The sequence below is a fragment of the Pezoporus wallicus genome, unplaced genomic scaffold (genome assembly GCF_028554395.1).
Source record: "Pezoporus wallicus isolate ANWC-B61680 ecotype Strahan unplaced genomic scaffold, APGP_CSIRO_Pwel_v1 contig_3486, whole genome shotgun sequence".
In the NCBI taxonomy this organism is placed as follows: domain Eukaryota; kingdom Metazoa; phylum Chordata; class Aves; order Psittaciformes; family Psittacidae; genus Pezoporus; species Pezoporus wallicus.
In genome coordinates, this window is record NW_026642292.1 from 4,710,523 (window position 1) to 4,736,276 (window position 25,754).

The 25,754-nt window shown below is 52.4% G+C and overlaps 3 protein-coding genes across 6 annotated transcripts in view; 2 read left to right on the forward strand and 1 right to left on the reverse strand.

The window, feature by feature from the left end:
* The window catches only part of LTBP2 (latent transforming growth factor beta binding protein 2), a 72,125-nt gene extending 59,568 nt beyond the window's left edge, over positions 1-12,557 (forward strand). For 2 of the 3 annotated variants that reach the window (XM_057428475.1, XM_057428474.1), the window contains exons 22-35: positions 2,058-2,180; positions 2,479-2,604; positions 2,702-2,824; positions 3,025-3,156; positions 4,330-4,455; positions 5,076-5,219; positions 5,477-5,668; positions 5,792-5,872; positions 6,505-6,633; positions 6,881-7,021; positions 7,260-7,427; positions 7,966-8,241; positions 8,457-8,606; positions 11,857-12,557. In XM_057428475.1, coding sequence (XP_057284458.1) covers positions 2,058-2,180; positions 2,479-2,604; positions 2,702-2,824; positions 3,025-3,156; positions 4,330-4,455; positions 5,076-5,219; positions 5,477-5,668; positions 5,792-5,872; positions 6,505-6,633; positions 6,881-7,021; positions 7,260-7,427; positions 7,966-8,241; positions 8,457-8,606; positions 11,857-12,023 — 2,078 coding nt within the window. In that variant the 3' untranslated portion in view covers positions 12,024-12,557. The remainder of the gene's footprint in view (positions 1-2,057; positions 2,181-2,478; positions 2,605-2,701; positions 2,825-3,024; positions 3,157-4,329; positions 4,456-5,075; positions 5,220-5,476; positions 5,669-5,791; positions 5,873-6,504; positions 6,634-6,880; positions 7,022-7,259; positions 7,428-7,965; positions 8,242-8,456; positions 8,607-11,856) is intronic. The other variant, XM_057428476.1, reaches the window with a different exon arrangement.
* Positions 12,558-13,428: 871 nt separating this feature from the next.
* On the reverse strand, positions 13,429-15,561 carry NPC2 (NPC intracellular cholesterol transporter 2). Of its 2 annotated transcripts, XM_057428580.1 has the most exons (4): positions 15,441-15,561; positions 15,253-15,360; positions 14,827-14,999; positions 13,429-14,204 (listed from the first exon to the last, which is right to left on the reverse strand). In XM_057428580.1, the coding sequence occupies exons 1-4, from the start codon at positions 15,523-15,525 to the stop codon at positions 14,118-14,120; spliced, it is 453 nt and encodes a 150-aa protein (XP_057284563.1). In that variant the 5' UTR covers positions 15,526-15,561; the 3' UTR covers positions 13,429-14,117. The 2 variants fall into 2 exon arrangements, with proteins under 2 accessions (XP_057284563.1, XP_057284564.1); XM_057428581.1 differs by lacking the exon at positions 15,253-15,360 and having other exon boundaries at positions 15,384-15,561.
* A 3,962-nt stretch (positions 15,562-19,523) lies between these two features.
* ISCA2 (iron-sulfur cluster assembly 2) lies at positions 19,524-20,745 on the forward strand. The gene is made up of 4 exons (XM_057428485.1): positions 19,524-19,640; positions 19,751-19,919; positions 20,060-20,175; positions 20,367-20,745. Exons 1-4 carry the CDS (start codon positions 19,552-19,554, stop codon positions 20,539-20,541), a joined length of 549 nt encoding a protein of 182 aa, XP_057284468.1. The 5' UTR covers positions 19,524-19,551; the 3' UTR covers positions 20,542-20,745.
* The last annotated feature ends 5,009 nt before the right edge of the window (positions 20,746-25,754 follow it).

Below are 25,754 nucleotides of genomic sequence, written 5' to 3' on the forward strand. Positions count from 1 at the left end.
CCAAATGTAGGTCCTCAACAGAGGGAGAAACCTTGAGGCCACAGACAGTGGATAGACTGTGGGCACCCAGGTTTCATCATTTTTCTCAACCCCTAATGTAACTTGGGTTAAAGAGGAAAGCTTAGCAAGGGCTCTGCTGTGCCATGTATGTGTGGCAGAAAGTTAATGCCGGCATCGATCTGTGCTGCTTACATTGCTGAGACATGAGAGCTCTCTGTCCCAGCCTTACAGCCCGACTGCCTTTCACAGGCAAGGAAACTCCCCCCCCCCCCCCCCCCCCGGGGGATGCCCCCAGGGGACATCCTGGGCTTGAGATGGCTTGGTGCAGGCTTCCTGTTTGGTGTAAGGGAAGGGAGAGGGCGAAGGCACTTGTTTAAAGATTAGCCATGTGCTGTGAATTTCTCTCTGGAGCAGTGCAGAGCTCTGCAGCCTGCACATAGCTGGCAAACAGAAGATACTACTCTTGGAAGATTCCCCTGCATAGGGGCCTCCAATAGAGGAGGAGAGAGAGGCTTTCCTCTCTGTATTTTCCTCTGTTTTGGTGTCTAGGAATGCCAGTGTGAAATTAGTTTATTTTCCATGTGATTTTTTTGTGCAATGGAAGGACCATCATTTGATCCCTTCCATCTGCCCTCCCCCTTTCCCAAGACTCCACGTGAGCCCCTTCTCAGCCACCTTGCCCCAGCTGTGTCACAAGGACACCTTATCAAGGTTCGATACTGTCTGGGTCACACTGACCCAAACACGGATGACAGGATGGCATGTTCTTTCCTGCCCTGGCTGGTGTCCTTGTCAGTGAATCTGGGTTTCATATTTGAAAAATGATAAGGGTTTCATGGTAGTTTTGTGATAAATAAACTAGGTTATGGTTCATCTCCAGAAGGATTCAAGAACATTGCTACTTGCAACCCTTTGAGATTGAAGAGCTCAGAACCCTCCCCTGAGGTGGCAGGGAGTGATGCTCATTTATAGTTGTGGCATGATTAGTGCCCTGCAAAGAGGAAGAGAAGGTCCCTGCCCTGCCCGTGGGAGCTGTTAGTCTCAGGGCTTTAGCTCTTGGCAGGAGAGGAGGGCAGGACCTGGCTGCCTGCACACCAGCCTATCCTTCTGGTTAGCAGCATCCCTCAGTGCCCCCAACCTCATGGGCCTGCAGGCAGTGGCAGACTGCTGGCATCTGGCAGCCTCTGTCAGAGGGAAGGTACCCCTCTGTCCTCTGCTGTGAGCAAAATCCTCAATACTGCCAGCAGACTCTGGCCAAGGCCTGGAGGAGTTGGGTGGGAGAGGGTTTGTGTGGAGCTCTGCAGCTGAATAAGAGCTGATGTAGGCCCCTGTCCAGCTTTGCCAGGAGAAGGACATTGTTTGCAAGTCTGACAGGTAGGAAAGCAGAGCTGCAGAAGGTATGGCTAGTGCTGGGTTACTTTCCTGGTGTTTGCTCTTGTGCAGTTGGCTGAAGAGAGGGTTTGTCAAGAGCTGTAGCTCTGCACTGGCCTCTTGGTGGTTGTGGTACCCAGTGCAGAGCTCTGCTGGAAATGGACAGAAGGGTTAACAGTATCCCTGTGCTTACAGAGTCACAGAATGGCTGAGGTTGAAAGGGACCTGCTCAAGCAGCACCACCTAGAGCTGGTTGCTTAGGACCATGTCCAGATGGCTTTTGACTATCTCCAGGGAGGGAGACTCCATGACTACCTTGGGCAACCTGTGCGAGTATTCAGTAACCTTCACAGTAAAAATGTGTTCCCTCATGTTCAAATGGGACATCCTGTGTTTCAGTTTGTGCGCATTTCCTCTGGTCCTGTCTCTGGGCACCACTGACTTGATGCTTGGATCCTGTTTATCCTGGTCCCTATAATGGAGGGAAGTGAAGGGTCTGGGCTGAATCCTCACATCCCTGTAACAGGGAGTATCTGCCATCATATTACTGCGACAGGATGATGTGGGAGAGCAGCTCAAACCCACCTTGCAGGGCAGCAAGCTGGGTGATGGCTTCTCTGGGCGGGGATATTCTCTAGCAGTGGCAAGGGCTGGGGTCTCACTCTGTGCTGTGTCCTTTCTGGCAGATATGGATGAGTGTGAGGACCCTGCTGTTCAGTGCCTGGGGGGAGAGTGCAGGAACACCCCAGGCTCCTACGAGTGCCACTGCCAGGCTGGTTTCGAGCTCATCAATGGCACCATGTGCACAGGTACAAACCCATCCCTTCAGCCCTCTGAGCCTCCCTATGGATCCTCCTTCTTTCTTGTCAGTGAGGATGCGAGGGGCAAGGCAGGTGATGCCAATATGCATGGCACATCTGTAAGGTTGTAGCCAAATGCAGGATCACCATGAACAGGGAAGATCTCTGTCTCCATGGTGAAAAAAACAGGGTCCAGGTGCCCTGCGAGAGCTGCCTGTTAGAGACTGGGGAGAGGGAATCCATGTGGCTTTGGTGAAGGATGTGTCCCAGTGCTGGGTGCATGGTCCTGACTCTGCTCCCTCTGCAGATGTGAATGAGTGCCTGAACAGTGAGATCTGTAGCCCCAGTGGCAAGTGTCTCAACAGTCATGGATCCTACTTCTGCATTTGTGCTCCTGGCTTCTCGAACGTGGCTGGTGGTGTCAACTGCCAAGGTGAGCTGCAGGATGGCAGGGACACACCTCAGGCCCTGTCCTTTGCTCTCTTCCTGGCTGCAAGATCCAGGTTGACACTTCTGGCCTGGTTCTGCAGATGTGGATGAATGCGCAGACAAGTCCCGGTGCTCACAAGGCCAGTGCCTGAACACAGAAGGCTCCTACAGGTGTCTGTGTGAAAATGGGTTCAAACACTCCCAGGAGACTGATGACTGCGTGGGTGAGAGCTCATTTGGGGAGATCAGGCCCCTGGGATGTGGGGGTGGTGGATGCAGAGAGTGCATGGGGGAGGGTGGTTCTGTTCCCAGCACCCAAAGTTGCTGGTATCTTGTAAGAGGGACTGAACTTGACCTGGGTGCTGCAGTAAGCAAGCAGAGTCTCCATGTGACAATCCTCATCCCCTTTCCCTCCTCCCTGCAGATGTGGATGAGTGTAAAGAATATGGGGATGCCATCTGTGGCACGTGGCGGTGCCAGAACAGCTTGGGCTCCTACCGCTGTATCATGGGCTGCCAGCCTGGCTTCCACTGGACCCCCTTGGGTGACTGCATTGGTGAGTACAGCCCCGAGTGTCCCTGTCCCTCTTCCTGGCAGGGACAGCGTGGCTGTGGAACATCTCTGCCAGGGGCATGGGGGAGAAGGAGGAGGAGGAGGAGGAAATGTGTGGCTGGTGGAGAGGCAGATAATGCTGAGTTTGTTTTCTTGGCTGAGCTGCCTGCTTGTGTCTAGACTTCTCTCTTCCTGGCATCTGGAACAGACACTGCCTTGTGCTGCTTTCCGCTCTGGGAGAGTCCTGGGCAGGTTACAGCCATTCCAGGCTTGGGGCTGGACCACAGATCACTGTAAGCTGTGCTTGCTGGGGCTTCTGTCTGTGCCAGTCACCTGCCTGGCAAGGCTGGGTGAGAGGAAAAGCTGCTGGTACCACTCTGTGCTAGGCTGAGTCTGGGTTTGGAGTTTAGGCTCCAGCAAAGAGGAAAGAGCAAAGGGGATTCTGCAGTTTCCAAGGCTCCCATCCACAGCTCGGGTAGAAGGCTGCAGCAAGGAGGAGCTGTTGCCAGATACTGGGCTCTGGCCTGAGCCAGGATTTAGCATGTGGAGCTGCTCCTGGCCTTAGGAGCAGCAGGCTGTGGGCACACAGCTGCTCCAACTGCTCCTGGGAAATCTCCCCCATGCAGAAGTAAGAGGGGAGCAGGATGCAGCCAGCAGGGCTGTAAACCCTGCAGAGGACCCAGTTATGATTGTCCAAACCCACCGGGCTGTAGCTAGGCAGAGATTACTCCCTGGCACTATAGCAGCTGGAGAAGGACCAGGTCAAGAACAGGGCATAAAGGTATCATCCTAGGTCTGCTGATCTGTCTGCACCTGCCCCACACGTTTCAGTTGCACCCTTGTATCTCCTCCTGATGTGAACCTATAGGCTCTGTGTCCCTTTACTCCTCTGCAGGAACCTGTGCTACCCTCAGTTGCCCCTGCCACCCACCTCCCACAGTTGCCATTCATTTCCCATTCCCACCCTGCTCCTGCCTCTCAATCCACATGGACCCTTTGCAGCACTGGATGTTGCAAGAAGCTTCTCTTGACACACACACAGCAGTGGAGTCCCTCACATCAAGGGAATGCTTGCCTCATCCCCAGGTCTTGGGGTCAGAGCAGAAGGGCCTGGGTGGGGGGAGTCCACGTGGAGAGGTGGGGTCTAGGGCAATCCCTGCTCTCTGTTCTGCTGCAGACATAGATGAGTGTGCCAATGAGACGCTGTGTGGGAGCCATGGCTTCTGTGAGAACTCGGATGGCTCTTTCCGCTGCCTCTGTGACCGTGGCTATGAGATCTCGTCCTCTGGACACTACTGCGTTGGTGAGTCTCCTGCGATTACCCCGCCAGTCAGTGAGGAAAAGGCATAGGCAGAAGCCAGGCTGGTGACACATGCTGCCAGAGCATGGATGGGGACTGCATCCGTGCATGGAGAATCCCAGCCATGGACTGGGCAGCTCATGGAGCAAAACACCAGGCAAAAATAGGTGCCCAGGGAGAATGGGCAGCATGAACTATTAAAAAAAAACATTTTCACCGTTAAGACAGTCAGGCAATGAAACAGATGCCCAAGATGGCTGCGCAGTGGCTGTCCTTGGAGGTTTTAAACGCCCAAGAAGAAAAAGCCCTGAGCAGCCTGGTGGCATCTCATAACTGACCCTTCTTTGAACAGGGTATTGAACTAGAGACCTCCAGTGATCCCTTCAGACCTGGATGATTCTGTGACCCAGTGACTCGCTACATGCTGTAGTTCAGGCTCCTTGAATCCATTGAAAGCAGGGCAGGAAGTTCTTGCCAGACTTGTGTTGAGCCATGGTGTGAGCACAGCTCTGAGCTTGTCCCTAGCAGCTTCCATCTCCCTGCTGAAGGGTGACCCCGTGCTGCAAAGGGTGTCCATGCAGAGGGAGGGCTTCCGCTGCCCACCACTGCCCCTTCCTTTGCAGATGTGAATGAGTGCGAGCTGATGGTCGCTGTGTGCGGGACTGCACTTTGTGAGAATGTGGAGGGATCCTTCCTGTGCCTCTGCCCCAGTGACCATGAGGAATACGATACAGAGGCAGGGCAGTGCCAGCCCCGAGCAGCCTTGGGTGAGTAGGCAGCCAGAACAGAAGCATGAGTATCAGCTATAGCAGGAGTGTGGTAGTCCTGGCTGGGATGAGACAAAGCTGTACAAGCCCATGCAGGGACAGGCAAGCTTTCATGTGGGAGGAACTGAGGAGCCTGAAAGTGAGCACCTGGGAAGGCCAAGCTGCTGGTGATGGGTGTGCTCTGGGACCTCCTAGGTGTGGGATGCTGCATTGGGGTGCCAAGGACCCCATCCCATCTCTGCTCTGGTGTCTTCTAGAGGGCCCTGAGACACACACAGCCCACCTCTCTGATGGCACAGAGCGCAAGCAGTGCTACTACCACATCAGCGATGTTCACCTGTGTGACAGTGTCCTGGCCAAGAACATCACCAAGGAGGAATGCTGCTGTACTGTGGGGGCAGCCTGGGGTGACAACTGTGAGACTTACCCCTGCCCCATCCCAGGCACAGGTAGGACTGTGGCCGCACCACACCAGGCAAGACCAGTGCTCTGCCTTCGAGCTCCACCTTGGTTGCACTAACAGGCTGTTTTCTTTACTTCCCATCTCCCCTTGGCGTCTGCCTCCTGGCCAGTGGAGTACCAAGAGATCTGCCCTCTTGGGAAAGGCTATATTCCCCAGGAAGATCCACTCTCAGGAAAAGTCTCTTTCACAGGTACTCTCATTTAGTCTGGGGGAAAGAGGGAGGGAGTGGTGCAAAGCCTTGCCTGGAGGTACATCCACAGAAGTATCTGTGGATATTCTGGAGTTATGAATGGGGGATGTGGTGGGGGGGTGTGAGCATCCTGCTGCTGCTTTCCTCCATCAAGAGAAATGCCAAATTGCCAGTATCGCCAAGCTGGCAATGCTCCTTCTTCCAGTCTTGCCTCACTGAAAGCAGTGGTTCTTTCTTGGTGCAAATCTATGCCCATTTTGAGCCAGGGATAGGGTCTAGTGAGACACAACACTTCCAGTTACTAATCAGATCTCCCAGTGGCCAGCTGGCTCAGTCTTTTGCACATCACCTCCAGGGGATTGTGTTCTCAACCTTTCAGAAACATACATGAATTTCCTACCTGTGAAAGTATCCTGCTCCCTGTCATCCCTCCTCCTGCTCTGCCTGTGGATGCTTCCCTCTCTGCTCCCAGGCATGGGGCCGGTGGGAGAGGTGGGGGCTCACTTGGGTCCCTGCCAGTGATCCAGGCCAAGGTGCTGTGCCAGCTTTCTGCAGATACAGCACCTGGGCCACCTTGCTCCCATGGCTCTGCTCACTGAGACGCTCTCTCGTTCCCTCCATTCTTCTCTCAGACATGGACGAGTGTGAGATATTCGGCTCCGAGTTCTGCCGCAATGGACAGTGTTTGAATACAGTGCCAGGCTATAAGTGCTTCTGCCGTACAGGCTACTTCTATGACTCCAGCAAGCTTGAGTGTGTTGGTAAGACGGCCTCAAAGAGCAGTGGGCACCCCACTGCACATGGAGGGACAGCTGTGCTGCTGCACCCAGAGTTTTCCCTGCTGCCCATGCTACAAGGCCAGGTCTGGGTGACAAGCTTCACGGGAACCTGCTGGGGAACAGGGGAGAAGGTGGCAAGAACCCCCAAGATCCCTGTTTAGGCAGGGAAAGGGCTGCATTGCCCACATCTATCAGTCTGAAATGTTGCTTTGTCCTTGTGTGTGGGCAGACCAGGACGAGTGTCAGAATGAAGTGTACTGTATCAACGGCGAGTGTCTGAACACGGATGGCTCCTACCACTGCTTCTGCAGTCTCCCTCTCGTGCTGGATGCGACCGGCAACCGGTGTGTGAACCTCTCCAGCAGGGCAGGTGAGCCCCCGCCTCTGCTACAGCACACCTCCACCCTGACATCCACCCTGTGGGTCAGTCCTCTGGGAGAGAGCACAGGGGAGGATTTTGTGTCAGACTGAGGTGTGCCAGCAGCCTCACATGTACAGCCAGGGAAGGGGGGGCAGGAGCTGGGGCACATGGTTGTCCCTCTCAGGAAAGGTGAGGTGGCACTCTTCTGCATGATTCTCATAGCCTCCTTTGCTTGTGTCACTCGCAGATGCCTCGGAGGAGTATGAAATCCACCTGGATGTCTGCTGGCAGACCGTTGCCGACTACATCTGCCAAGACCTGCTGCATGGCGAGCAGACCACGTACACTGAGTGCTGCTGCCGGCTTGGTGAAGCCTGGGGCCAGAACTGTGCGCTCTGCCCACACAGGTCCTCCGGTGAGTGGGGTGGCATAGGCAAGCATCCCCCAGCAGAGGTGGGGGAGGGCTGGGGTGCCACTGGTCATGTCCTGCAGGGTCAGCCACATACGGCTGCAGCAAGAGCTCCTTTTGTTACCTGCATTGCCAAAGCCAGTCCAAGGAGTGGGTGAACCCCCTGTTTATCCACATCTGTGTTGCACCCATGGATAGGATGTACCTGAAATGGGTGCAAGGAGTCCAAGGTGTTTGAGGGGAGAGTTGCTCTGTGCATCCCACTGCTCCTGCGTAGCTTAGGAGAGGTGAGGCGGTAGCAGGCTGGGATGGGAGCATGCTGAGAACTGGAGGTTTTGCTGCTCAGGGCCTTGCTGGCTCCAGACAGGAACTGGTTTTCTTGAAGATGGGGTCTCATCAGTGAGCTACAGAGCTGCAGCTTTGGAGGCCATTGAACAGAGGCCTGGCTCTGCTTGCCTGGTGTGGATGCACACTCAGGACATACTAGACCTACCTCTCTTGAGCCAGGCTGCACTGACCCTTCCTTTTCTCTCACCACTTGCAGCTGATTTTGCTTTCCTGTGTAATGGGGCCAGTGAAGACAGTGAGAGAGGGGCCGAGCTCCGAGAAAGACCTAGGTATGAGTATGGACCAGGCTTGGAAGACCCCCACTACGGCCTTGCCAGCCCAGATATGGGCCCCTACTACAACTACCTGGAGTCTGAGTATGGAAATCCAGATGGTGGTTTCCCTCGGAGGGAACCCAACAGCGAGTTTCGTGGCACCCCTCTCCATTATGGCCCAGGGCGGTCCCCACCCCACTACCTGCCCAGCCAAACGGGTGAGTACTGGGAGACACAGAGAGGTGGTTTCCCACCCAGCCTGTGTGGGCACTGCCTGGCAGCTCCCACCCCAGGCAGATGTTGGGAGCTGCCAGCTCAGCGCTTCTGGCTGCTGTGTTAGTGCTGGCCTTGCCAGTATCATCTCACCGTGTGCCTGATGTCCCTCCACACGTGGAGGGTCACCCTGCTCTAACACCACCTTACCACCCTCCAGGCCTCTACGAGGGCTTCGAGGGGCTGCAGGCTGAGGAGTGCGGGATCCTCAACGGCTGCGAGAACGGGCGCTGTGTGCGCGTCCGGGAGGGCTACACCTGCGATTGCTTCGACGGCTTCCAGCTGGACATGACCCGCATGGCCTGCATGGGTGAGCGGGGCCGGGCCGGCAGCGCGGGCAGCCTGGCCCCTCATCCCTTGGCGGCTGTCGCTCTCTGGCGGTCCTGGCCGGGACAGCTGCCGGAGGAGTCCCCGCTCCCGGGTGCTTCCTTCCCTTAGGGCTGGGAAGACCTTTCTGGGGGTTCAGCCCGCCACTCTCTGCTGGCAGCTAGGTCAGCCAGCTCTGTCCGGTGCGGGGAGCAGCAGCTGATTGACAACTTTTTGGCATAGCACCCTTCTACATCACCAACCACTGCTACTGTATCCCGGTTTAATTTCCCCAACATTCATCACTGCCCTGGTGAAATTCCTCACTTTCTACCCTGCCCTATGAGACATGGTCTCTAAAGCATCTCTTAGCACTTCCTCTACATCCCTATGCCATGCCTCCATCCTTTTCACAGAGCAGCTCCTCAAGCCAGCTGAGGCCCCAGGCACTCAGCAGATGAAGACCCTCTTTTCCCTTAGGCACAGCCCTAACTAGCTCTGAGCTTCTTACTGTGTGACATGGTCATGCAGCTTCTTTGTACAAAACCCATGGTCTCTGCCTCCCCAAGTGCTGCTGGGCAGAATGGCTGCCTGAGCTGTTACTCCCCGTTCTGCATTTGTGCCCTCTGTTTCACTTTCCTTGGCCACAGGATTTTTTTGTATTTGCCTTCAGAGCATGTTCTCTGGTTGATTTTGGATGGCTTCTCTGCTTGATTAGAATGAGTCTGAAGGCTGCAAAGTGCTTGCAGCCTGGTGTCACACACATTTTACAGGCAAGGGAATTCTTCCTTTGCCCACCTTAATGACAACATTTAGATGGAGCAGGGGTCAGGACAGACTCCTGCAGGCTGTGTTTTAAATGTGTGTTATTGTAGCAGACAGGTATTGCTAATTACCTTTGGTGTGCAGCTTTGCAGCTCATTGTGCAATTGCTGCCGTTTCATCTGGACTGTATTTTCTCAGTCTGCTTGAGTGTGTCATGTGAGACCGTGTTGAAATCCTCACCTTGGCCAAGGCACATCATATCCACCACTTCTCCCTTATCTGACAGACCAGTTATCAGGTCACTGAAGGGAACCAGATTGGCTTAATGTAATCAGACCTTAACAGATCTGCACCAGCTATTTAATGACCCTGATATCCTTTGGAGGGTTATGACCTGATCACTCACAAACCTGGTCTGCTTACGGGAATAGGGGTGAGCAGTCTGTAATCCTGGATTCTCCCTTCTCTCTTTTTGAAGATAGTCACCAGATTTACCCTTCCTTGGGTCTCTGAGACCTCTTTTACCCTCCATCTCAGAGAGAACATCCAGCTTTTCAGGGACTGCAGGAGCACTAAGATGTAAAGATGAGTTGCAACAAGCCTTTAGCAATATGGATGTAACTGCTTTATCTATCTGATAGTTGGACCTCTCTATCACAGTATGGCCTTTCCCGCCCTGTGCTCTTTCACCTTATTCAAACACTTCAAATGTGGTCTGCACCCTGTCTAGTCACCATGAGCATTTTTGATGGCTGGAACAAAGCCCACGCCAGCTGCTGCAGCCAGCTCGGCTGTCTTTTGTTTCCTCACCGATAAGGACCAGACCAACATTCCGTAGTGTTTCCTGCTAATGTATTTATGGAGTGTTTGCTTGTTGCCTTTTGTGTCCTAGACTAACTACCACTTATTTTACACTGGAGCCTATCTTGGATTTTTCCTTTGAGTTCTCCTACTTGGTGCTTAGTCACCCCTGAGTTTTTACCTTGCTGACTTCAGGTGTGTAGAATACTCCTACAGCTGCTTCAGTGCTTCACCTCTCCCCTCCCTGTGGGGATAGCTTGCCCTCACCCTGAAGGGCTGCCTGCCTACCTACCCCTGCCTGAATGGGCAGGCTCCAGGGCTTGGTGCACACTGCTAGCACTAACTCTGCTGCTTCTGGCTTTCAGGTGACTGAGCTAAAGTAGCTTTGTTTTACTTCTTTGAATTCAGTGACCCACAGCCAAACCAGCCTGCCAGCTCTTCACCCATTTACCTTTCCCTGGAGACCCCGGCAAGTCTGTCTGCTTCCCAGGCTGTGGAGCACATCTCTCTTGATGTGCTGCCTAACATCCCTTCTTCGGGCTTCTGAGCAAGCCCATCTTTGGTGATGTTCTGGTCCTGAGGTTTAGCCCAAGTTCTCAGTGTCCATTCTACCATTGCTTTGGCTGTATATGAAGGCTGTCGTGTTTCTCAGGCTCTCATCTCACCTTTCCCCTCTCCTCCATCTCACATGACTGCTGTGCTTCCTTCCACCTTACCTGAAGGAATTGCTTCCAGCCTCCTTCCCTGGGGTTGCGCTTCTCTTTCTTTGCCAGATAGCCCCCTCCACCTGAGCTAGGGATAACCTGAGGTCCCAGGGCGGCAGAGCTTTCCAGCCCTCCTGGGGTCCATCAGTCACTGCCTGGGCCTTCACTCTCCCTTGCATGGCAGGCTGAACCCATCATTTGCTCCTCACTCCTGCTTCCTGCTGATATGTGGGGGGTGAGGCTGGAGTTTGTGGTCAGAGGGTTTGGACCTGCCTTGGCAGGTGAGGATTTGGGCTCTTGTGGTCCTGTGAGTGCAGACAACGGCTCTGGGGTGCACAGGGATGCTCTGCCTAGCTGGTGGCCTCACCGCAAGTTGGGGGTGGCTCTGGCAGGATGTCAGGGAGGTGCATTTAGCAGCAGGGCAGCTGCTGTAGGCTTGCATGCACACTAGCTCAGCCACAAGCCAGCCAAGTGAGCCCTTTCACACAGTTTGTGGGTTAATAAAACAAGCCCTTGTTTGCATAGCACGAGGTCCCTCTTTGTTCTGGTCCTGGTGATGATGATCTGCCGCTCAGGGCCACCATCATCTGCCTTGTCAGCCTTGTGGATCAGGAAAGGGCATTTTCCAAGGTTGGAGGTGGTCTTTCTCCCAGATCCTGTGCTGCTTTCTAAGCAGCAACTTAGATGAATCTGCTAACCCAGAGGCATCATGAACTGCAGGACCCCTTATCTCTTGTGCATTGCTGGGGGTGGGGGGACTCCCTCCTGTGCTGGGAGATGCTGAATGCTGGGGATGTCACCCTTGGGTAGTAAGGGGGCTCTGTCGGTGTGCTGAGGGGTGTGGGAGGCTGGAGGGGTCATGGACATCCTGGAGGTGCAGGGGGTGGGAACTGGGCACCTGTGGGGTGGCAGGGGCACAAGGAGGTGGCTGTGGCTGGGAATGCTCGCTGTGCCACTGGCTCACCCCTGTCCTTCTCCTTGCAGACATCAACGAGTGCGAGGAGGTGGGAGGCCCTGAGCCCCTCTGCCAGGGCGGCACCTGCGAGAACACGGAGGGCTCCTACCGCTGCCACTGCTTGCCAGGCTACGTAGCCCTGGCCCAGCCCCACCACTGCGTGCCCCAGACAGCCCAGAGTTCAGCAGCAGCGTAGCTCTAGGGAAGCAGGGGTGAGGGCGCTCCCCTCCTGCACGGAGAAGGGCCCCCTGAGGCTGTGGGTGTTTCAAGGCTCTTTGCTCCTTCCCCTCCAAAGTGCACAACTTCTCCACCACCTTCTCTCTGCAGATGAAGGGCTGATATCCCAGCCTCTGCACCCCCTGCATCCTGCCAGCCCCTGCTCCTGCTGCAGCAGAGCCCACCCCGGATCCCAGCATCCATTGCATCACCCCATGCCGTTGAAACTCACAGGACACTTTCCCCTGCCACACAGCCCCAGCCTCCCCACTTCACCCTGCAAGAAAGGGGTTTCATCTCCCTGCTGCTGCTGCACTGACCTAGCAACACGCCTCACCCACACCGTGGGTGCTGGCCCTGCTCCTCGTGAAGCATCCAGCCCTCTGTCCAGAGCTTTGAGAGGGGGTGACCCCAGATTTCTAAAACGGCTGCCTAGCCCTGGGGCGTGGGGAGAGGTCGGAGGGGCCCCAGAGCCAGCTCTCACTGCTGGCAAGCCCAGGCACAGCCCTTAGCCGGGCACATCCCTCTGTGCCCCACGCTGCTGGGCAGGGGGACAAGCGCGGCTTCCTTTGTGTAAAGTTGTTGGTGACTCTCTTTTTGTTGTTTTTTTGTGTGTTTTTTAACCGAGTCTGTTGGAAACTTCTCTCATGTTGTTAAATAAAACATTTATTTTGGGCCCCTGTGGCTCAGGACACTGGGGCTGCTCAGAACTATGCTTGTCTTGCCTCTGCCGAGGGGGTACTAGATCCACATCTTCCCTGTGGGTCCAGCCCAGCAAGGCCACCACACTCTTGTAAGCCAACTCTTATCTCTCATGCTGGCACCCAGCCTCCTCCTGAGGCAGAGCAGAGACTCTTGCCATGCCAAATTCTTGCTTATCTCTCAAACTCAGTGCCAGCAGCAAGAGCCAGCTCCATCCCCACAAGACAGCATGGCAGTTGCGGCTGCTCAGACCTTGCCTTGTTCACACACAAGGGAGCTGGCATTTAAGCATGAGCGTGTGTAGGTTTCTGCAGTTGGCAGTTTTGGAGCCTGTTGGTCCAGCCCCAGAGCCCTCACTAGAACAGCCTTTACCTATGGTGCAGCAAGCAAGGCCACGACCTCTACCACCACCTCCTCAGGGAGCCCTTACACAGTTTCAGGGCAGCACAGGACCAGCAAGGCAGGAGCACAGCCAGGCATTGCGATTGACACTGGCAGCCAGCAGCACAGCCAGGCATTGCCTGATTGACACTGGCAGCCAGCAGCAGAGATGCCTGGCTACTCACACATCACCCGTGCTCAGGCCACCATACCTTCAGCTGAAAAGCAAGACCAGCCCAACCCCAACTAGAAGATGCTCAGCCACTCTGCTTCTCTCCACTCACAGAAGACACAGAAGCAAGTAATATATAGCATTTATTAAAAGGAAAGTTATAAAAAGAGGTTCAGGAGCTCCCAGCAGCTCCAAGTTAGTAGTAGTGCAAACCATTGATTAGAGAAAGAATCATCCCTGCAGAGACGCCAAACGCCATTTGGCTTTGCATCCATAAAGAAGTGTTCCAGCTGCAGTCCTACTGGCACAAGCGGGCCCAGGACAGAGCAGGCTGCCAGCTCAGGGGAAGTCTCCTCTCCTTCAGCTGCATGAATGGCAAACATGGGTCCCAGGGGCATCCCAGTCGTGATGTAGCAGGAGAAGCACAGGAGGGTGGATGTAGCTGGCATTCTAGAAGAGGCACTGAAGGGTTACCAGGTAGCAGCTCAGATACTAGCCAGGTTCATCACAGAGAAATTCCTCTGAGAGGACACACAGCTCCATTTCAAACAACTAATGTGCCTCCACAGAGCAGCTGGAGAATGAGGCTCAGTCACTTCTGCAGCAGGCACTGCTCTCCCTTGAGCTGCTGAGAACACTCAGGGGACTCTAAAGGGAGTAAGAGCCCTCTGCCCATGGCTGACCTTGCATGAACACGGTACTGGCTGCTCAGAGGCTGCAGAGCTCTGAAGGAAGCAGTAAGAAATGCTTATTATATAAAAGAATTTGGCCTGTGTTGTCTTCTGTTTTTCCCCTCCCCAAGCCCTACTAAAGGGCTCCTCAGCTGGTGATCTGCACTGGTATCTTCCAGCAGAACAACATCTGGTCTTGGTCATCCACCAGCTCCCACTTCACAATCAGTTTAATCTGAAAGCAAGAGAAGAGCAGAGGGAAATAAGAGTGTTCAGGGAACTGCAGGGCAAGGACATGGAGAGGAGAGTTATCACTTCTGTGGAGCAAAGAGGTCCTGGGAGCTCTGCACAGAGAGAACAGAGGTGGGGTATTGCCCCTGCTGAAGTAGGTGGGCCATGGTCCTGCAGCAACACCTGGAACATCTTACACAGATGGAGGGCTCAGCTGCGTGACACAGATGTTCACACAACTGCACTCAGATCCTCACTCTCTGAGCAGAGCGGAAACACCCTGCAGCCTCCCAGCTGAACTGCACCCTCGAGCCAAGCACCCCCAGTTTGGGAGAATTTGGCTGAATGCAGCAGGCTCTGCAGGGAGGCATAGTACAGGAGGATACTTGGGCAGCTGAAGCCACTTCTTTGCAGCTGGAGGCAGGCTGCTTCCTCGGCTGGGTCTGTCCCAAAGTGGGAACTTGAAACAAAAGTCATGCTCACAGCAGAAGTTCAAACGTAGTCAAAGGAGTCTTCTAACCCCTTCCCTAACACCACAGGACAAGGTGTTCCTTCAAGGCAGGGGGAGGGCCTGCCCCATGAAGGGCAGTATCTCTGAGGAGCAGGCCAGCTGCCTGCTTACTTACACTGGGGTACTCGCTCTTCACAGGGAGTTTATTCAGGTAGCTGTAAGAACGGCCCTTCTGAATGGGGCACTGGATCCCCGACTTGCATCCATCAGGCTCAGGAATGGGAAAGGGGATGTCCACGTGCAGCATCTCACCGTACACCCTTGCTTTGCTGCCCTGGCTCTCAATCTCTGCAGAACACGGAGAAGTGTGAGCACAGCATCAGAGCAAGGAACCCATTTCTACCTTATACCCTCCCTTCCACGTAGCCTAGAAGCTGTAAGAACACAACTAAGGGACGCTCTTCATCACCGGCCACTTCTTCCCACTCAGAACCCTTTCCAGCCACCCTTCCACATTCCCCTCCACGCAGTAGGACCGAGGGGTCGTCCCCCCCCCCCCGCGCAGCCCACCCGGCACCCCAGCTAGGGCGCCGATGCTCACTGCTGGCGAAGGTCACGTTGATGCTGTAGGACGTTCCCTTGTGGAGCAGGCACGGCTGAGTAGGGCACGGACTCACGTTCACCTCCTGGATGCTGCCGTCTATGGAACCTGCAAGGAACAGCCGGGCTTACCGAGCCTTCTCCGCCTGCTGACCCCTCCGCCACCCGCCGCTGCCCGCAGAAACTCACCGCAGTCGACGAAGCGGAGGGGCTCGGCCAGGGCAGTGGCGGCGGCGCCCAGCGCCAGGAGCAGGACGAGCGGGGACGGCACCATGGCGGCAGCGACAGCAGCGGGAGCTGAGCGACGGCGGCTGCAGCTCCGCCGCGGTGTCACATGAGAGCGGCGGCCCCGCCCCGCGGTCAGCTGGGGAGCGCCCCGCCCCGGTGCACGTCCGCTGCCCCGTGTCCTCGGGGGCCGCCTGGGGGTAGGCTGGCAGAGGGTGGCGGGCGCGGGTGCGGCGCTCCGACAGCCAGACCCCGTGCTGGGGTAGACAGGCAGCGCCCAAGGGCAGCAGCTGAGGGACGCGCTCAGGTACAGCCCCGCGATGGGCTGGGGGGCTCCTTCGAGGAAGCCAGCGTAGTAGTCTTACTCGTTACTTACTCCATACCTCATCATCTACATGTCGAAAGCTGAGTAACCCGAGTGCTAAGAGTGACATGTGCTCAGTAACGTGGTGGTTGCTGCGCATACAAGTTAGTCCCGCTTCTCAAAGTTGTGAAATGCCAGAGACCGCCAGCTTTGTGCTGCGGGTGCTGGGACGAGCTAGAGGACAGTTAAGACACTTCAGAAAGCTTTCGAGCCAAGCTAAAGTTTACAGCTTTTCACCAGTTTCACATGTTAGCGGCGCTACTCGTAGCAGGGTCATGCCAGGGACACAACAGAGGAAGCACATGAGTGCTGATTTGGTAGGGGCACGGCAGCGCTGACACAGCTTCCCCACCGCAGCAATCTGTCCCAGCCCGCTGTGTGCACACTCAGCCTCAGCTGCGCTGCCAAGTGACTCAGGGGCAAAACTCCCACGCTTTGCTCGGGCTCTCCACCATGGGTGTCACATCAGAAACCCCAGAGGTGCTGAAGGAGTGAGCCAGGCTTGCTCTTGTGCCTCTCTGTTGAGCAGGTTAGTTCTTCAGGAGAGACCCTTTCCTTCAGAAGGGGGAGTAGATTTTTGGGGGTTATTTTCTTATTTTTTTTTCTGAGTAAGCTTTTGGTTTGCAGAGGCCTCAAGCAAGCAGACCAGAGTGCTTACAGCAGCCCTATCAAACAAAAAATCAACCAAAGACCCTACTAAGACCAAGCCCTGTATTTAAGCCTACCCAGCACTCTTCATAACTGACCCAGATAAAGGCTTTTCCTTGCACACAGGAACTCATGCCCTTAGAACATCTTTCCTTCTCCCTGTCCTTCAAGTCTTACAGCTGGTAAACAAAGCCACCTATCTGACTGCTGGGAACAGGATCACAGTCAGCTCAGAGCAACACCATAAACTCCCGTCACACATTCACAGGATAAGCAGTGTCACACTCGGGAGCAAATTCCACAATGCATTAAATCAGGATGCCTCCCCGTGAAATGGCTCACCATATATCTCTGCTTTGCAGACGTTTTTGCACAGTAGCAGTGGCTGCATAGATACAAGTCTGCAAGAACTAAAAATCATTGAAACTAGGATCAGAATTAACACATCTGTTCCTCCCAGACCTGGACTGATAAAAATAAACTAGTACATGTAAGTTTGTAAAACTACAGCCAAGGCCTTTACATAAGAAAGAAGCAGAAACCTTCTACCCAAGGTTTTTAGCTGGTGTCACACATTAAGAGTTTTGCAATAACAGCACTAAAGCATGGGTTCCCCAGGGCAGCATAAGCATCACAGACCAAACAGACCTTGCTTTTAGGCACATGCCCCATCTGACATCTGTTACAAGATGTGGGCCTCCAGGTCACCTTGGAGCCCAACATTTCAACACTCAATTCAGCTGCAGACAGGGTTCTTCTCAGATTAACAACTTCACAGCAAGCTTGCGCTGAAGTCTAGAAATACCAGGAGAAAAGACTAAGCAGGCCAACAGATACATTCTTTCCAGCAAGACAAATACTTGAGTTCTTCATTTTGGTAATCTAAACACCTCTATTATGTGAGGAAAATGTCTAAGGTTCCGCTTCATGAGCTAGCTACACCCGATGAATCCAAATCCCTCTGACAGCATTGCACTTGCAGCTTGGTAAACAGATGGGCTTGCAGGCACTACAGCCGCAGTGAATACAAAAGTCAGGTTCTCAAGAAAATCCACATACAGAGACTAATTAATTTTACTGTTTTCTCAGCCAGAACATACTCCTTTTGCTGCAGGTCATCAGAATTCACATTAAAATGCATCACAAGCCACTCTCGCATTCAACACTACACCAGAGGTTTTATTATCACCTGTTTCTGAAGCGCTGAAACAAGCTCGGTTTTCCACCAAAACAGATACAAGATGATTTAAGCATACACATTGCAGAGGAGAATAGCACAATTCTCAACTCACAGCAAATCTCTTTAACACAGTGTGCTTGAGGAGAGCTGAAGGAACTCCCCAAACCCAGATACCACAGACCAGAATAAGAAGGGGAAAACAAAACACAGCCAAACCTAAAAACAGATTACATCAAGCTATTGGGAGCAAGGTGACCAGCAAAATCACAGCCCAGGAAGGAAGAAAACCTGGAGTGCCACTCTGGGTGAGATAAAAACAACCATACCACAAAGCTGACAGGAGGAAAACAACAGTAAGTAATAAGAGGTGCAAAGGCATAGCTGTTCTTAGGTACTCCCACTCCTCCTAGCCACTCAGAAAATCAGCCCCAGCACCTGAGTCACTCCTCAGCATAGTGGATTATGAATTAGATTAAATTAATTGAGGCCAACTGGCCTCTTTCTCATTCTTTCAGTCTGTGGTAACCATTTGAGCAATATCCTGAGTGCCTTGAAACTACCTGTCACACTTCTGACACGGAACACTGGTAAAAATGAAGGTGTTTTCGCTGGTATCACGCACTAGAAAGTAGAGTATCTAGTTTCTGGGGCTATACCTATTATCCAAAAGGTGCTTGGAGTGAATGGAGTCACAACATGAACAAATGCAGTGGGATTGGTCTAATACACTCTACAGGAGAAAGAACGAAAGCCAGTGTGATATGGAAAGCAGGCGCATTTTCCTGCTCTGCTTTTGAGATGCCACATTAATAATAACCAGAGAAACACCCCAATATGCTCTCTTAAAACATAAACTCTTCCAATATGCCCGATGAGGCTTCATCAACCATTGCAGGTACTTGCATTAATACCATCCCCCTTGGACCCTGCCTGTGATACATTCCTGCCTTTATACTAATGTCATTGGAATTGAACCAAGAGGAGGCAAAAGTAAGCAGGTCAAACCAGGTTGTATTTACATGCTCAGGGTGGGAGAAGTAAGCAAAAGCTTATGGTTGCCGGAGCATTGACTTGCGTGAAGCAGGACGGTGAGAAAGAAAGCCGTCACTGTGTCCCGAGGTCCCCTGGCGCCAAGTCAACCCCTCCTGCTGGGATGACTGGTTTTCCTCCACATCCCACGGCATGACTCTCCACAGGCCTGGCCCGGGTTGAGGAGCAGGATCCCTCCCCCAGAACCACATGAGGAAGAAAGAGATAAAGACTTAACTGCGGGTGCACCTGTGAGCGACCAGCCAGACCGCTGTCACATGTCAGATCATCCTGCCCGATAAAGGAGCAAGGCAGGAGAGCCAGGATCAAGGGAAACCACTACAGCCCTGCTGCCCAGGCCCTGTGTTTGCTGCTCAGCTTGTCTAACTCTTCCACCTTGATCCCCCTCTGAGCCTCTGGGTTCCGCTTGGTATAACAACCCAATTCCAGGACAAACACGTTCTACATAGAGTGCTGCGTTATTTATTACTATTTATTTTTGTACTGCTTTATATCCCTCCGTGAGCACTCCTGGTTGTGCGAACAAACACCCGCAAGGACAGACGGCAGCTTCCTGCCTTTGTACAGAGCTCCATCGGTTTCGGGGGCTTTGTCGAGCCAGCAGCCGACCTCCGCACGCAGCGGGACGCGGCTCCGCACGGCGAGGTGGGCCCGGTGGGGCGGCCAGCGCGTTGCCTAGCAACCCCCGCCGGCTCAGCACTTCCGCTTCAGCGGGCGCCATTAGCACCTGGCCGGAAGCAGGGGCGGCGGCAGCCAATGGGAGGGCGGGGGTGGGGCGTTGGGGCGGTGCAGGGGGCAGAATGGCGGCGCCGGGGTGTCGGAGGCGTTGGTGGATGTTGGCTCTGAGCGGCCGGATGAGGTACCGCTCCGTAGTGGCTGTGGGCCTGCTCGGTAACCTCGGCGGACGCCCGGTATCTCCGCTGTGCGGCAGGGGCGGCGACTGTGGGCATGGGGACGGGGCCCGCTTCCATCCCTGGCGGTGTGGCAGGGACCCCTCTGAGGCTCCCCTTTCCTCTCTTCTCCCTGAGGCAGCTGGTGTCCCGCTCCGCTGTGCCGAGGACGAGCGCTGCCAAAGCCCCTGGTGGGCCCTGCCTGTGCAGTTGGGCACCCCCTGCGGTGGGCAGCGTCCTTCTCTCAGCCAGGCCCGACAGAGAGTGAGCCCAGCGAGGGACAGATCTTTCTCAGTGAGAGCTGCGTGAAGGTAGGGACGGTGGGAGGCAGCTCGGGTGTCCCTGGAAGTGGTTTCCGAGCTGTCTGCTCTGTCAGAGGCACGTAGGGGAGGCACCTGAGTGTTCCCTAGTTTGTCAGCAGGTCTTTTAATTCTTGTCCTTTTCTTTGCAGAGGCTGTTGGAGATCACAGAAGGCTCAGAGTTTCTCAGGCTGCAGGTTGAAGGAGGTGGCTGTTCTGGATTTCAGTACAAGTTTTCCTTGGACACAGTTATCAATCCTGATGACAGGCAAGGGCAAAGGGGTGTAGTGGTGGGCAGGTGTGACTGTTCTTCCCAAAGGTGACAAGAAGGGTGTGCATGACATGGATAGTATCTTGTGCAGAAGGGAAGAAAACTGTGAGATAAAGAAAGTGCTCGGGCTGTGCTTCTCTGTTGCATCTGTAGCACAGCTAATGGTTAAATATTCTGCTTTTCTGTAGGGTATTTGAACAAGGTGGTGCCCGCGTGGTTGTGGATGTGGACAGCCTGGCCTTTGTGAAAGGTTCCATGGTGGACTTCAGCCAGGAGCTGATTCGCAGCTCCTTCCAGGTGGTGAGCAACCCCCAGGCAGAGAAAGGTTGCTCATGTGGGACTTCCTTCTCTGTCAAATTCTGATCAGAGTTCCCATGGACGGACACAATCTTCAGACACTTCCTGGCAGTCTTCAGAGGTTTTTTGCTCATTCTTTTCCCAGCTGCTTCCTCTCATCTCCCTTACCCTGTAACACAGCTGTTAGAGATGACTCCAGCTGTGTGTGTCTGCATTCAGCCTATCTCCAAGACTTGTTGGTCTTTCCTTCAGAAACATGAAGTAGCTCTGAGCATCCACGTGGGAGCATTTTCAGCACCTTGTGAACCACCCTCCAGGTGGTGCTGACTTGCCTACCCTGTCCTGAGCGTGGAACCACTGCACTGCTTATCTCTGCAAGGGATGGCTCTATATATATATAATATATATCTGTGCATGTGTGTCAACTGAAAGTTCTTACTAAAGAAATTCTTTGAGATTGATGGGTATTGCTTGTACATTCCCATGTGTTGAGAATCTGGATTCTTTCAGGGTACTCTTGCTTATCTGTTGTCTTCCAGCCAAATGGGTCTCAGAGTTTCTCTCTTGTATACTGTCCAGTGTTGCCAAGTCTCCAGTCCCCTACAGTGGGCTTTTCCAGATACTTTGCTGGTTTCTTACCCAGCAGGCTTCTCTTAGTCCCAGGAAGCTACAGTGTTTTTGCTGTCAATCCCTGGAATGAAAGCTTTTACTTAGAGTAAGCAAAGCTGAAAAATGGAGGTAGGAAGAATTAACATCTTATTAATTTTATATAAAAAGTAACTTCTGTGTATTTATATATATATAAAAATATGTGTGTATATATGTATAAAAAAACAAAACACACAGCCCTCCATCCCCCAATCCCCCACTGCTATTTTAGGCTGTTCCTAAGTCACACAGAATCTCTGGTTTCCACATGTGTCTGGTGCCTTCCCTTATCAGCAGGAAGGGAAGGTCAGGTGACCCAGGCAGAGGAGGATCTGGAGTACCACTTAGTGGTCCTCAAGTCCTTTTGACTTAGTTGTCTGGGAATCTTTGCTTCATTGTTTAATCTCTGTCTAACTTGTGCCTGGTTTGATGAAAGAATAAAATGTCTTCTTTTCTGAAACTGCCATGGAATGGGTAATCTAGAAGTTTCCAGGATAACATCCTTTTGATTAGTTGTTTTCTGTAGATTTTTATCTACCACTAGATGTCTTTTAAATTGGAATGATTCACCTGCTTCTGGGTGAGAGATGGGGAAGCTATTTTTTTCACTTGTCTTGTGTTTTAGTTGATCATAACCAAATTGTCTAAGACTCGAGTCTCTCACATGAGTGTGGGAGCACTGCATGACTTTGATCTCAAGGAAACTGCTTATGGGAAACAGCTTTTTAAGACTCTGTGCCACAGGTGTTTTTGTTGTTAAGCTTCCAAAACACCTTTCTCAACTAATCAGCATTGCCTATGTACAGCACTGATTTGCCTAGTGATTTTTAGTAATCAGAGAATTCAGTCAGCTAGCTTCAGTTTCATCTGTAGATGTTATGGGAGTTCATATATGATCTGCTGTGGCTTCATCCCATGAAGAATATGGATGGGATTTGGAACAGCAGCTCTTTTGATTTAGGTCTTTCCATTTCTTGCAGTCAACAAGATCTACGTAGCTATGTTGCTGTCAGAGGGGGCTGGATGTATACTGTGCTATTTTGTAAAAGGGAATAAAAGGATGTGATTAAAAAAACTTCTCTAACCTTTTTCAGGATGTTTTGGCCAGAACTGCCTTTGAGAAGTGTAAGACCTAAAAGCTTGTGTGGGTAGAAGACAATAAGTAAACTCAATTTCTTTCAGCTGGGATAACTGAGCAATTAAATTTGGCAGGAGGAATTGCTTTCTGAAACAGGAAGTTTAGATCCATTCTTGATCCATTTCATACAGTCTGACCTTAGGCAAGAGTATTTTGGGATCTTTTAAAGAAAAGTGCATCAGTAACGCTGGGGAAGTAGCAAACCAGCAGCTATCAAGGCTTCTTTCCCCTAAACTAAAGCCTGCCTTCAGCCCCTGTAAAATCTGCCATGTGTATTCAACCTAGCTGTATTCAAACTCCCTTCACTTACTCTACGCTAATGAAGTAAATCAGGCAAGTTCTGTTCATGTCTAGTGTCACCTCTTTCAGAGAATTTGCCTCTCCCTCCCAGGGACTATACAGAGCTTGAGGCTTTGGGTCCCAACCCCTGCCCCCGGCAGTGTTGCTGGGATTGGCCGGCAAGCTTGTATGTGTGGCTTGCTCTGCGTGCGGTTCTGGCAGTACTTCTCTAGCTGCGCTAGGTGGACCCCTTACTCCTTGGGAGTTGCTGAACTGGGCGTACACGAGTATTTCGACATATATCTGGGATGAGGTTGTATCTGCTCCATGCAGGACCTAGGCGAAAGTTTCTTTGCAGCTGCCTGTTTTGGAGACGGGAGCTGAGTTTGTCTGGTCTCTAGATCAGAGAAACTGCTAGGAGCTGGAGAGGTTCTAGCTATGCAACCCATTTCTCTTGGCCTCCTAGTGCTACTTTATGGGAGCAGCTGTAATGTACTGGCTAGAGCTATTAGCCTCCCAGTTCCCAGTAGTGAATGGGTGCAAAGGGCTGTGTGTCACCTCCAGAGTCCTCCTGACTCAGTCTGTCAGTACATGGAATACTGAAAACTTGTGTCCATGTTAGGAAGTCAGCAAAGTGTGTCCTGTTAGCAGAGGGGGATGAAAGCAACCTGGGCGAATTTTTCCTGTGCATGCAGAAAATGCTAGATCTGGTTCCTGTGGAAGAAAAAAAAAAAAAAAAACAACCTGTTTAGGTTTGTACACTGAAGGATGCAGTGATGGCACCACACTGTAGGCTGTGGAGCAAGACCAGTGGTTCCAAAAGAAGGGTGCGGAGGATTAGATGGAATTTGGCCCTGCCTGGGCTATGAGGGACTGCCAAGGCATGCCTGTGAGGGGTCTGCAGTGCGGGGATAGGTGGGAGCCCTTATACTGAAAAAAACAAATACCAGGAGTACAGAGCTGGAGGTGCCGCCTTCTCTTCATGGCAGATGAGAAACTGCAGCAGAAAATCTTTTTCTGCTCCCACATGAAGGAGGATTCTCTCAGTTCACCCACCTGACAAGGAATGAATGATCAAGAAAGGTTTCCATAAATACCTCTATGTTAGGATGAAACTTCAAGGGAAAAGGGCAAAAATTATCAGTGGCACTGACAAGCGGGTAGAAGATGGAATAGAAATCCTCACTTTGGTGAGGGCTTGTTAGAGCTCTGCAAGGACTTGTTAGTAAAGGACCAGCACGTCTTCAGCCTGTGATTCTGGATCTGTTTTTCAGGTCAGGTATCTACCATTACCTGTGGGTCTCTCTTTTTAGGCTTCAAGCCAAGCAGTGGTAGAGAAATCACAGATTTTGTCGTGCCCCTTTTCCTGTATAGGGATATGTATGAGAATGCTGTGCTTGGAGGGCTTCTGTGTGGTATTCCTTGCTATGGCAATTTTTAGGGCACTTATTTTAGGGCAAGTGGCTCCTATAAGACCAAGGGCCAGACTAAGCTGGATGTTAGGGGAACAAGTGTCCCTCTCACCACCGTGTTTTCACCTGCAAAATTTCATTAAGTTCAGTCCTTTCTCTTGTGAAATTGCATCTGTACAGAACTGTTGGGTGACTCAGTACAGCAGCTGGGGTGAGGAGCCAATACCCCCCAGATGACACCCACTGAGGCTTCTGCTTCCCCACGCAGTACTGCATTTCCTGCTGCTGTGGGGCTTGCCTGAATGTATCAGCTGGGGGAGGAATCACTGAGTGGTGGAGGAGGCAATGACAGTAAGGCATAAGTGCATTAAAGGAAGCCTCTCTTGTCTGTGTCCCATGCTGTGAAGGCAAATGCTTTTGTATCCAAAATGTCTTCAGCCTTGTAAGCGTTTTGAACATCCACTGGCAGCTGGAAGTAAAAAGCCAGAATTGTATAGACACCACTATTCACACCATTAGGTGGGACTGTTCAGAGGAGTTAACTGAATTCATAGCAAGCATACTGTATTTCCAGGATGAGCTGCTACAATATATGCTGGAGGACCAAGCTGCACAGTCCTCACTAACAAACACAGTAGTCTGGTTCATTAGCAGAGTGTGATAGCATGTGCACCATTCCGATTCTTCATTCTCTTTGCCTGTTTTCCTATACACTAGTAAAGCTCTCACCCAGCTTCTCTGGAATGGGCTGTAGCTGCTGGAGAGGCTGGCAGCAGAGAAAAGGATAACCTTGTGTAATCGTGTGTTTGATACAACTATCAGCCAGCCTGAAAATAGAACCCTGATTCAAGGAGATCAAGCATTGGCAAGGGCAAGCTGCAGACACCTGTATTGTATCAAACTCTTACATTTGGGTCTTGCTTTTCTGTTTTTAAGGGGATGAGTCCTTGAACCAAACACTGTTAGGGGCTAGGTATAGGATTAATGGTGCAGTTTGGATCTTGCTGGGTTCTGAGGAATATGTTTGCTCTGCATGGTTCCCAGGATTAGGCTGCAACTGGCTTTGATCTGTGCAGATACCTGTCCAGGAAACAGCTCAATAGATCACGGACTTGGGGTGGGTTTAGTATCCAGCTGTGGACAGAAATGCCATGGTGAGGCAGCTGAAGCTGTTCATGACAGCAAGATGGGCCATCACTCCAAGACTGATTCTCCGCCCTGTGGGGAGCAGTTTGTACACAGAGCTTCCTGCCTCTGGCCTTCCCAGCACTTGTATGGTCTTAATATTTCCTGCTTGAGCAGTAAGAGTTTATGGCCCTAGTCTTTGTGGTTGATTAGAGCCCAAGTTTGTGCCCCTGTTTTAATCAGTGCTCATTTACCTTTGGCATTCTTCAGAGGAGCAGAATGGTATGTCTTTCAGTTGCCATGGAAACAGTGAGACTAAATGCATATTTCCATGGCAACCTGCCATTATCTTCAGCTCTATCTGTGGGTCTCATTTTCTGACCATGGGGGTGGGGTGGTGAAAATGGAGCTTCATCTCGTAAAAAAACTAAAAACAAACAAACAAAAAAAAACCCAAAAACATGAAAAGAAAGATGCCACCACTACCACAGCCATCACCACTCCTTTTCTTCCTCCGGTTTAGGCCTGGGGCTCAGAGAGGCCTGTGACTACTGCCATCATCCCATGCTCTGGGCTTCCAAGGTATTGTCTTCAGCTTCTTCTCTCCATCCTTCTAAAAATAGAGACGTTCAGAACAATTTGATGACAATGTTCCAGCACTGCTCTGAGCTCTTTGT

Bases quoted from the DNA above. Each gene is read 5' to 3' on its own strand.
- NPC2 (XM_057428580.1), bottom strand. From the start codon at position 15,525: ATGGTGCCGTCCCCGCTCGTCCTGCTCCTGGCGCTGGGCGCCGCCGCC. The intron at 15,361-15,440 runs GTGAGTTTCTGC...TGTTCCTTGCAG, and splicing joins CCTCCGCTTCGTCGACTGCG to GTTCCATAGACGGCAGCATC. The intron at 15,000-15,252 runs GTGAGCATCGGC...CGTGTTCTGCAG, and splicing joins CAACGTGACCTTCGCCAGCA to AGATTGAGAGCCAGGGCAGC.
- ISCA2 (XM_057428485.1), top strand. From the start codon at position 19,552: ATGTTGGCTCTGAGCGGCCGGATGAGGTACCGCTCCGTAGTGGCTGTG. The intron at 19,920-20,059 runs GTAGGGACGGTG...TTTTCTTTGCAG, and splicing joins TCAGTGAGAGCTGCGTGAAG to AGGCTGTTGGAGATCACAGA. The intron at 20,176-20,366 runs GCAAGGGCAAAG...GCTTTTCTGTAG, and splicing joins GTTATCAATCCTGATGACAG to GGTATTTGAACAAGGTGGTG.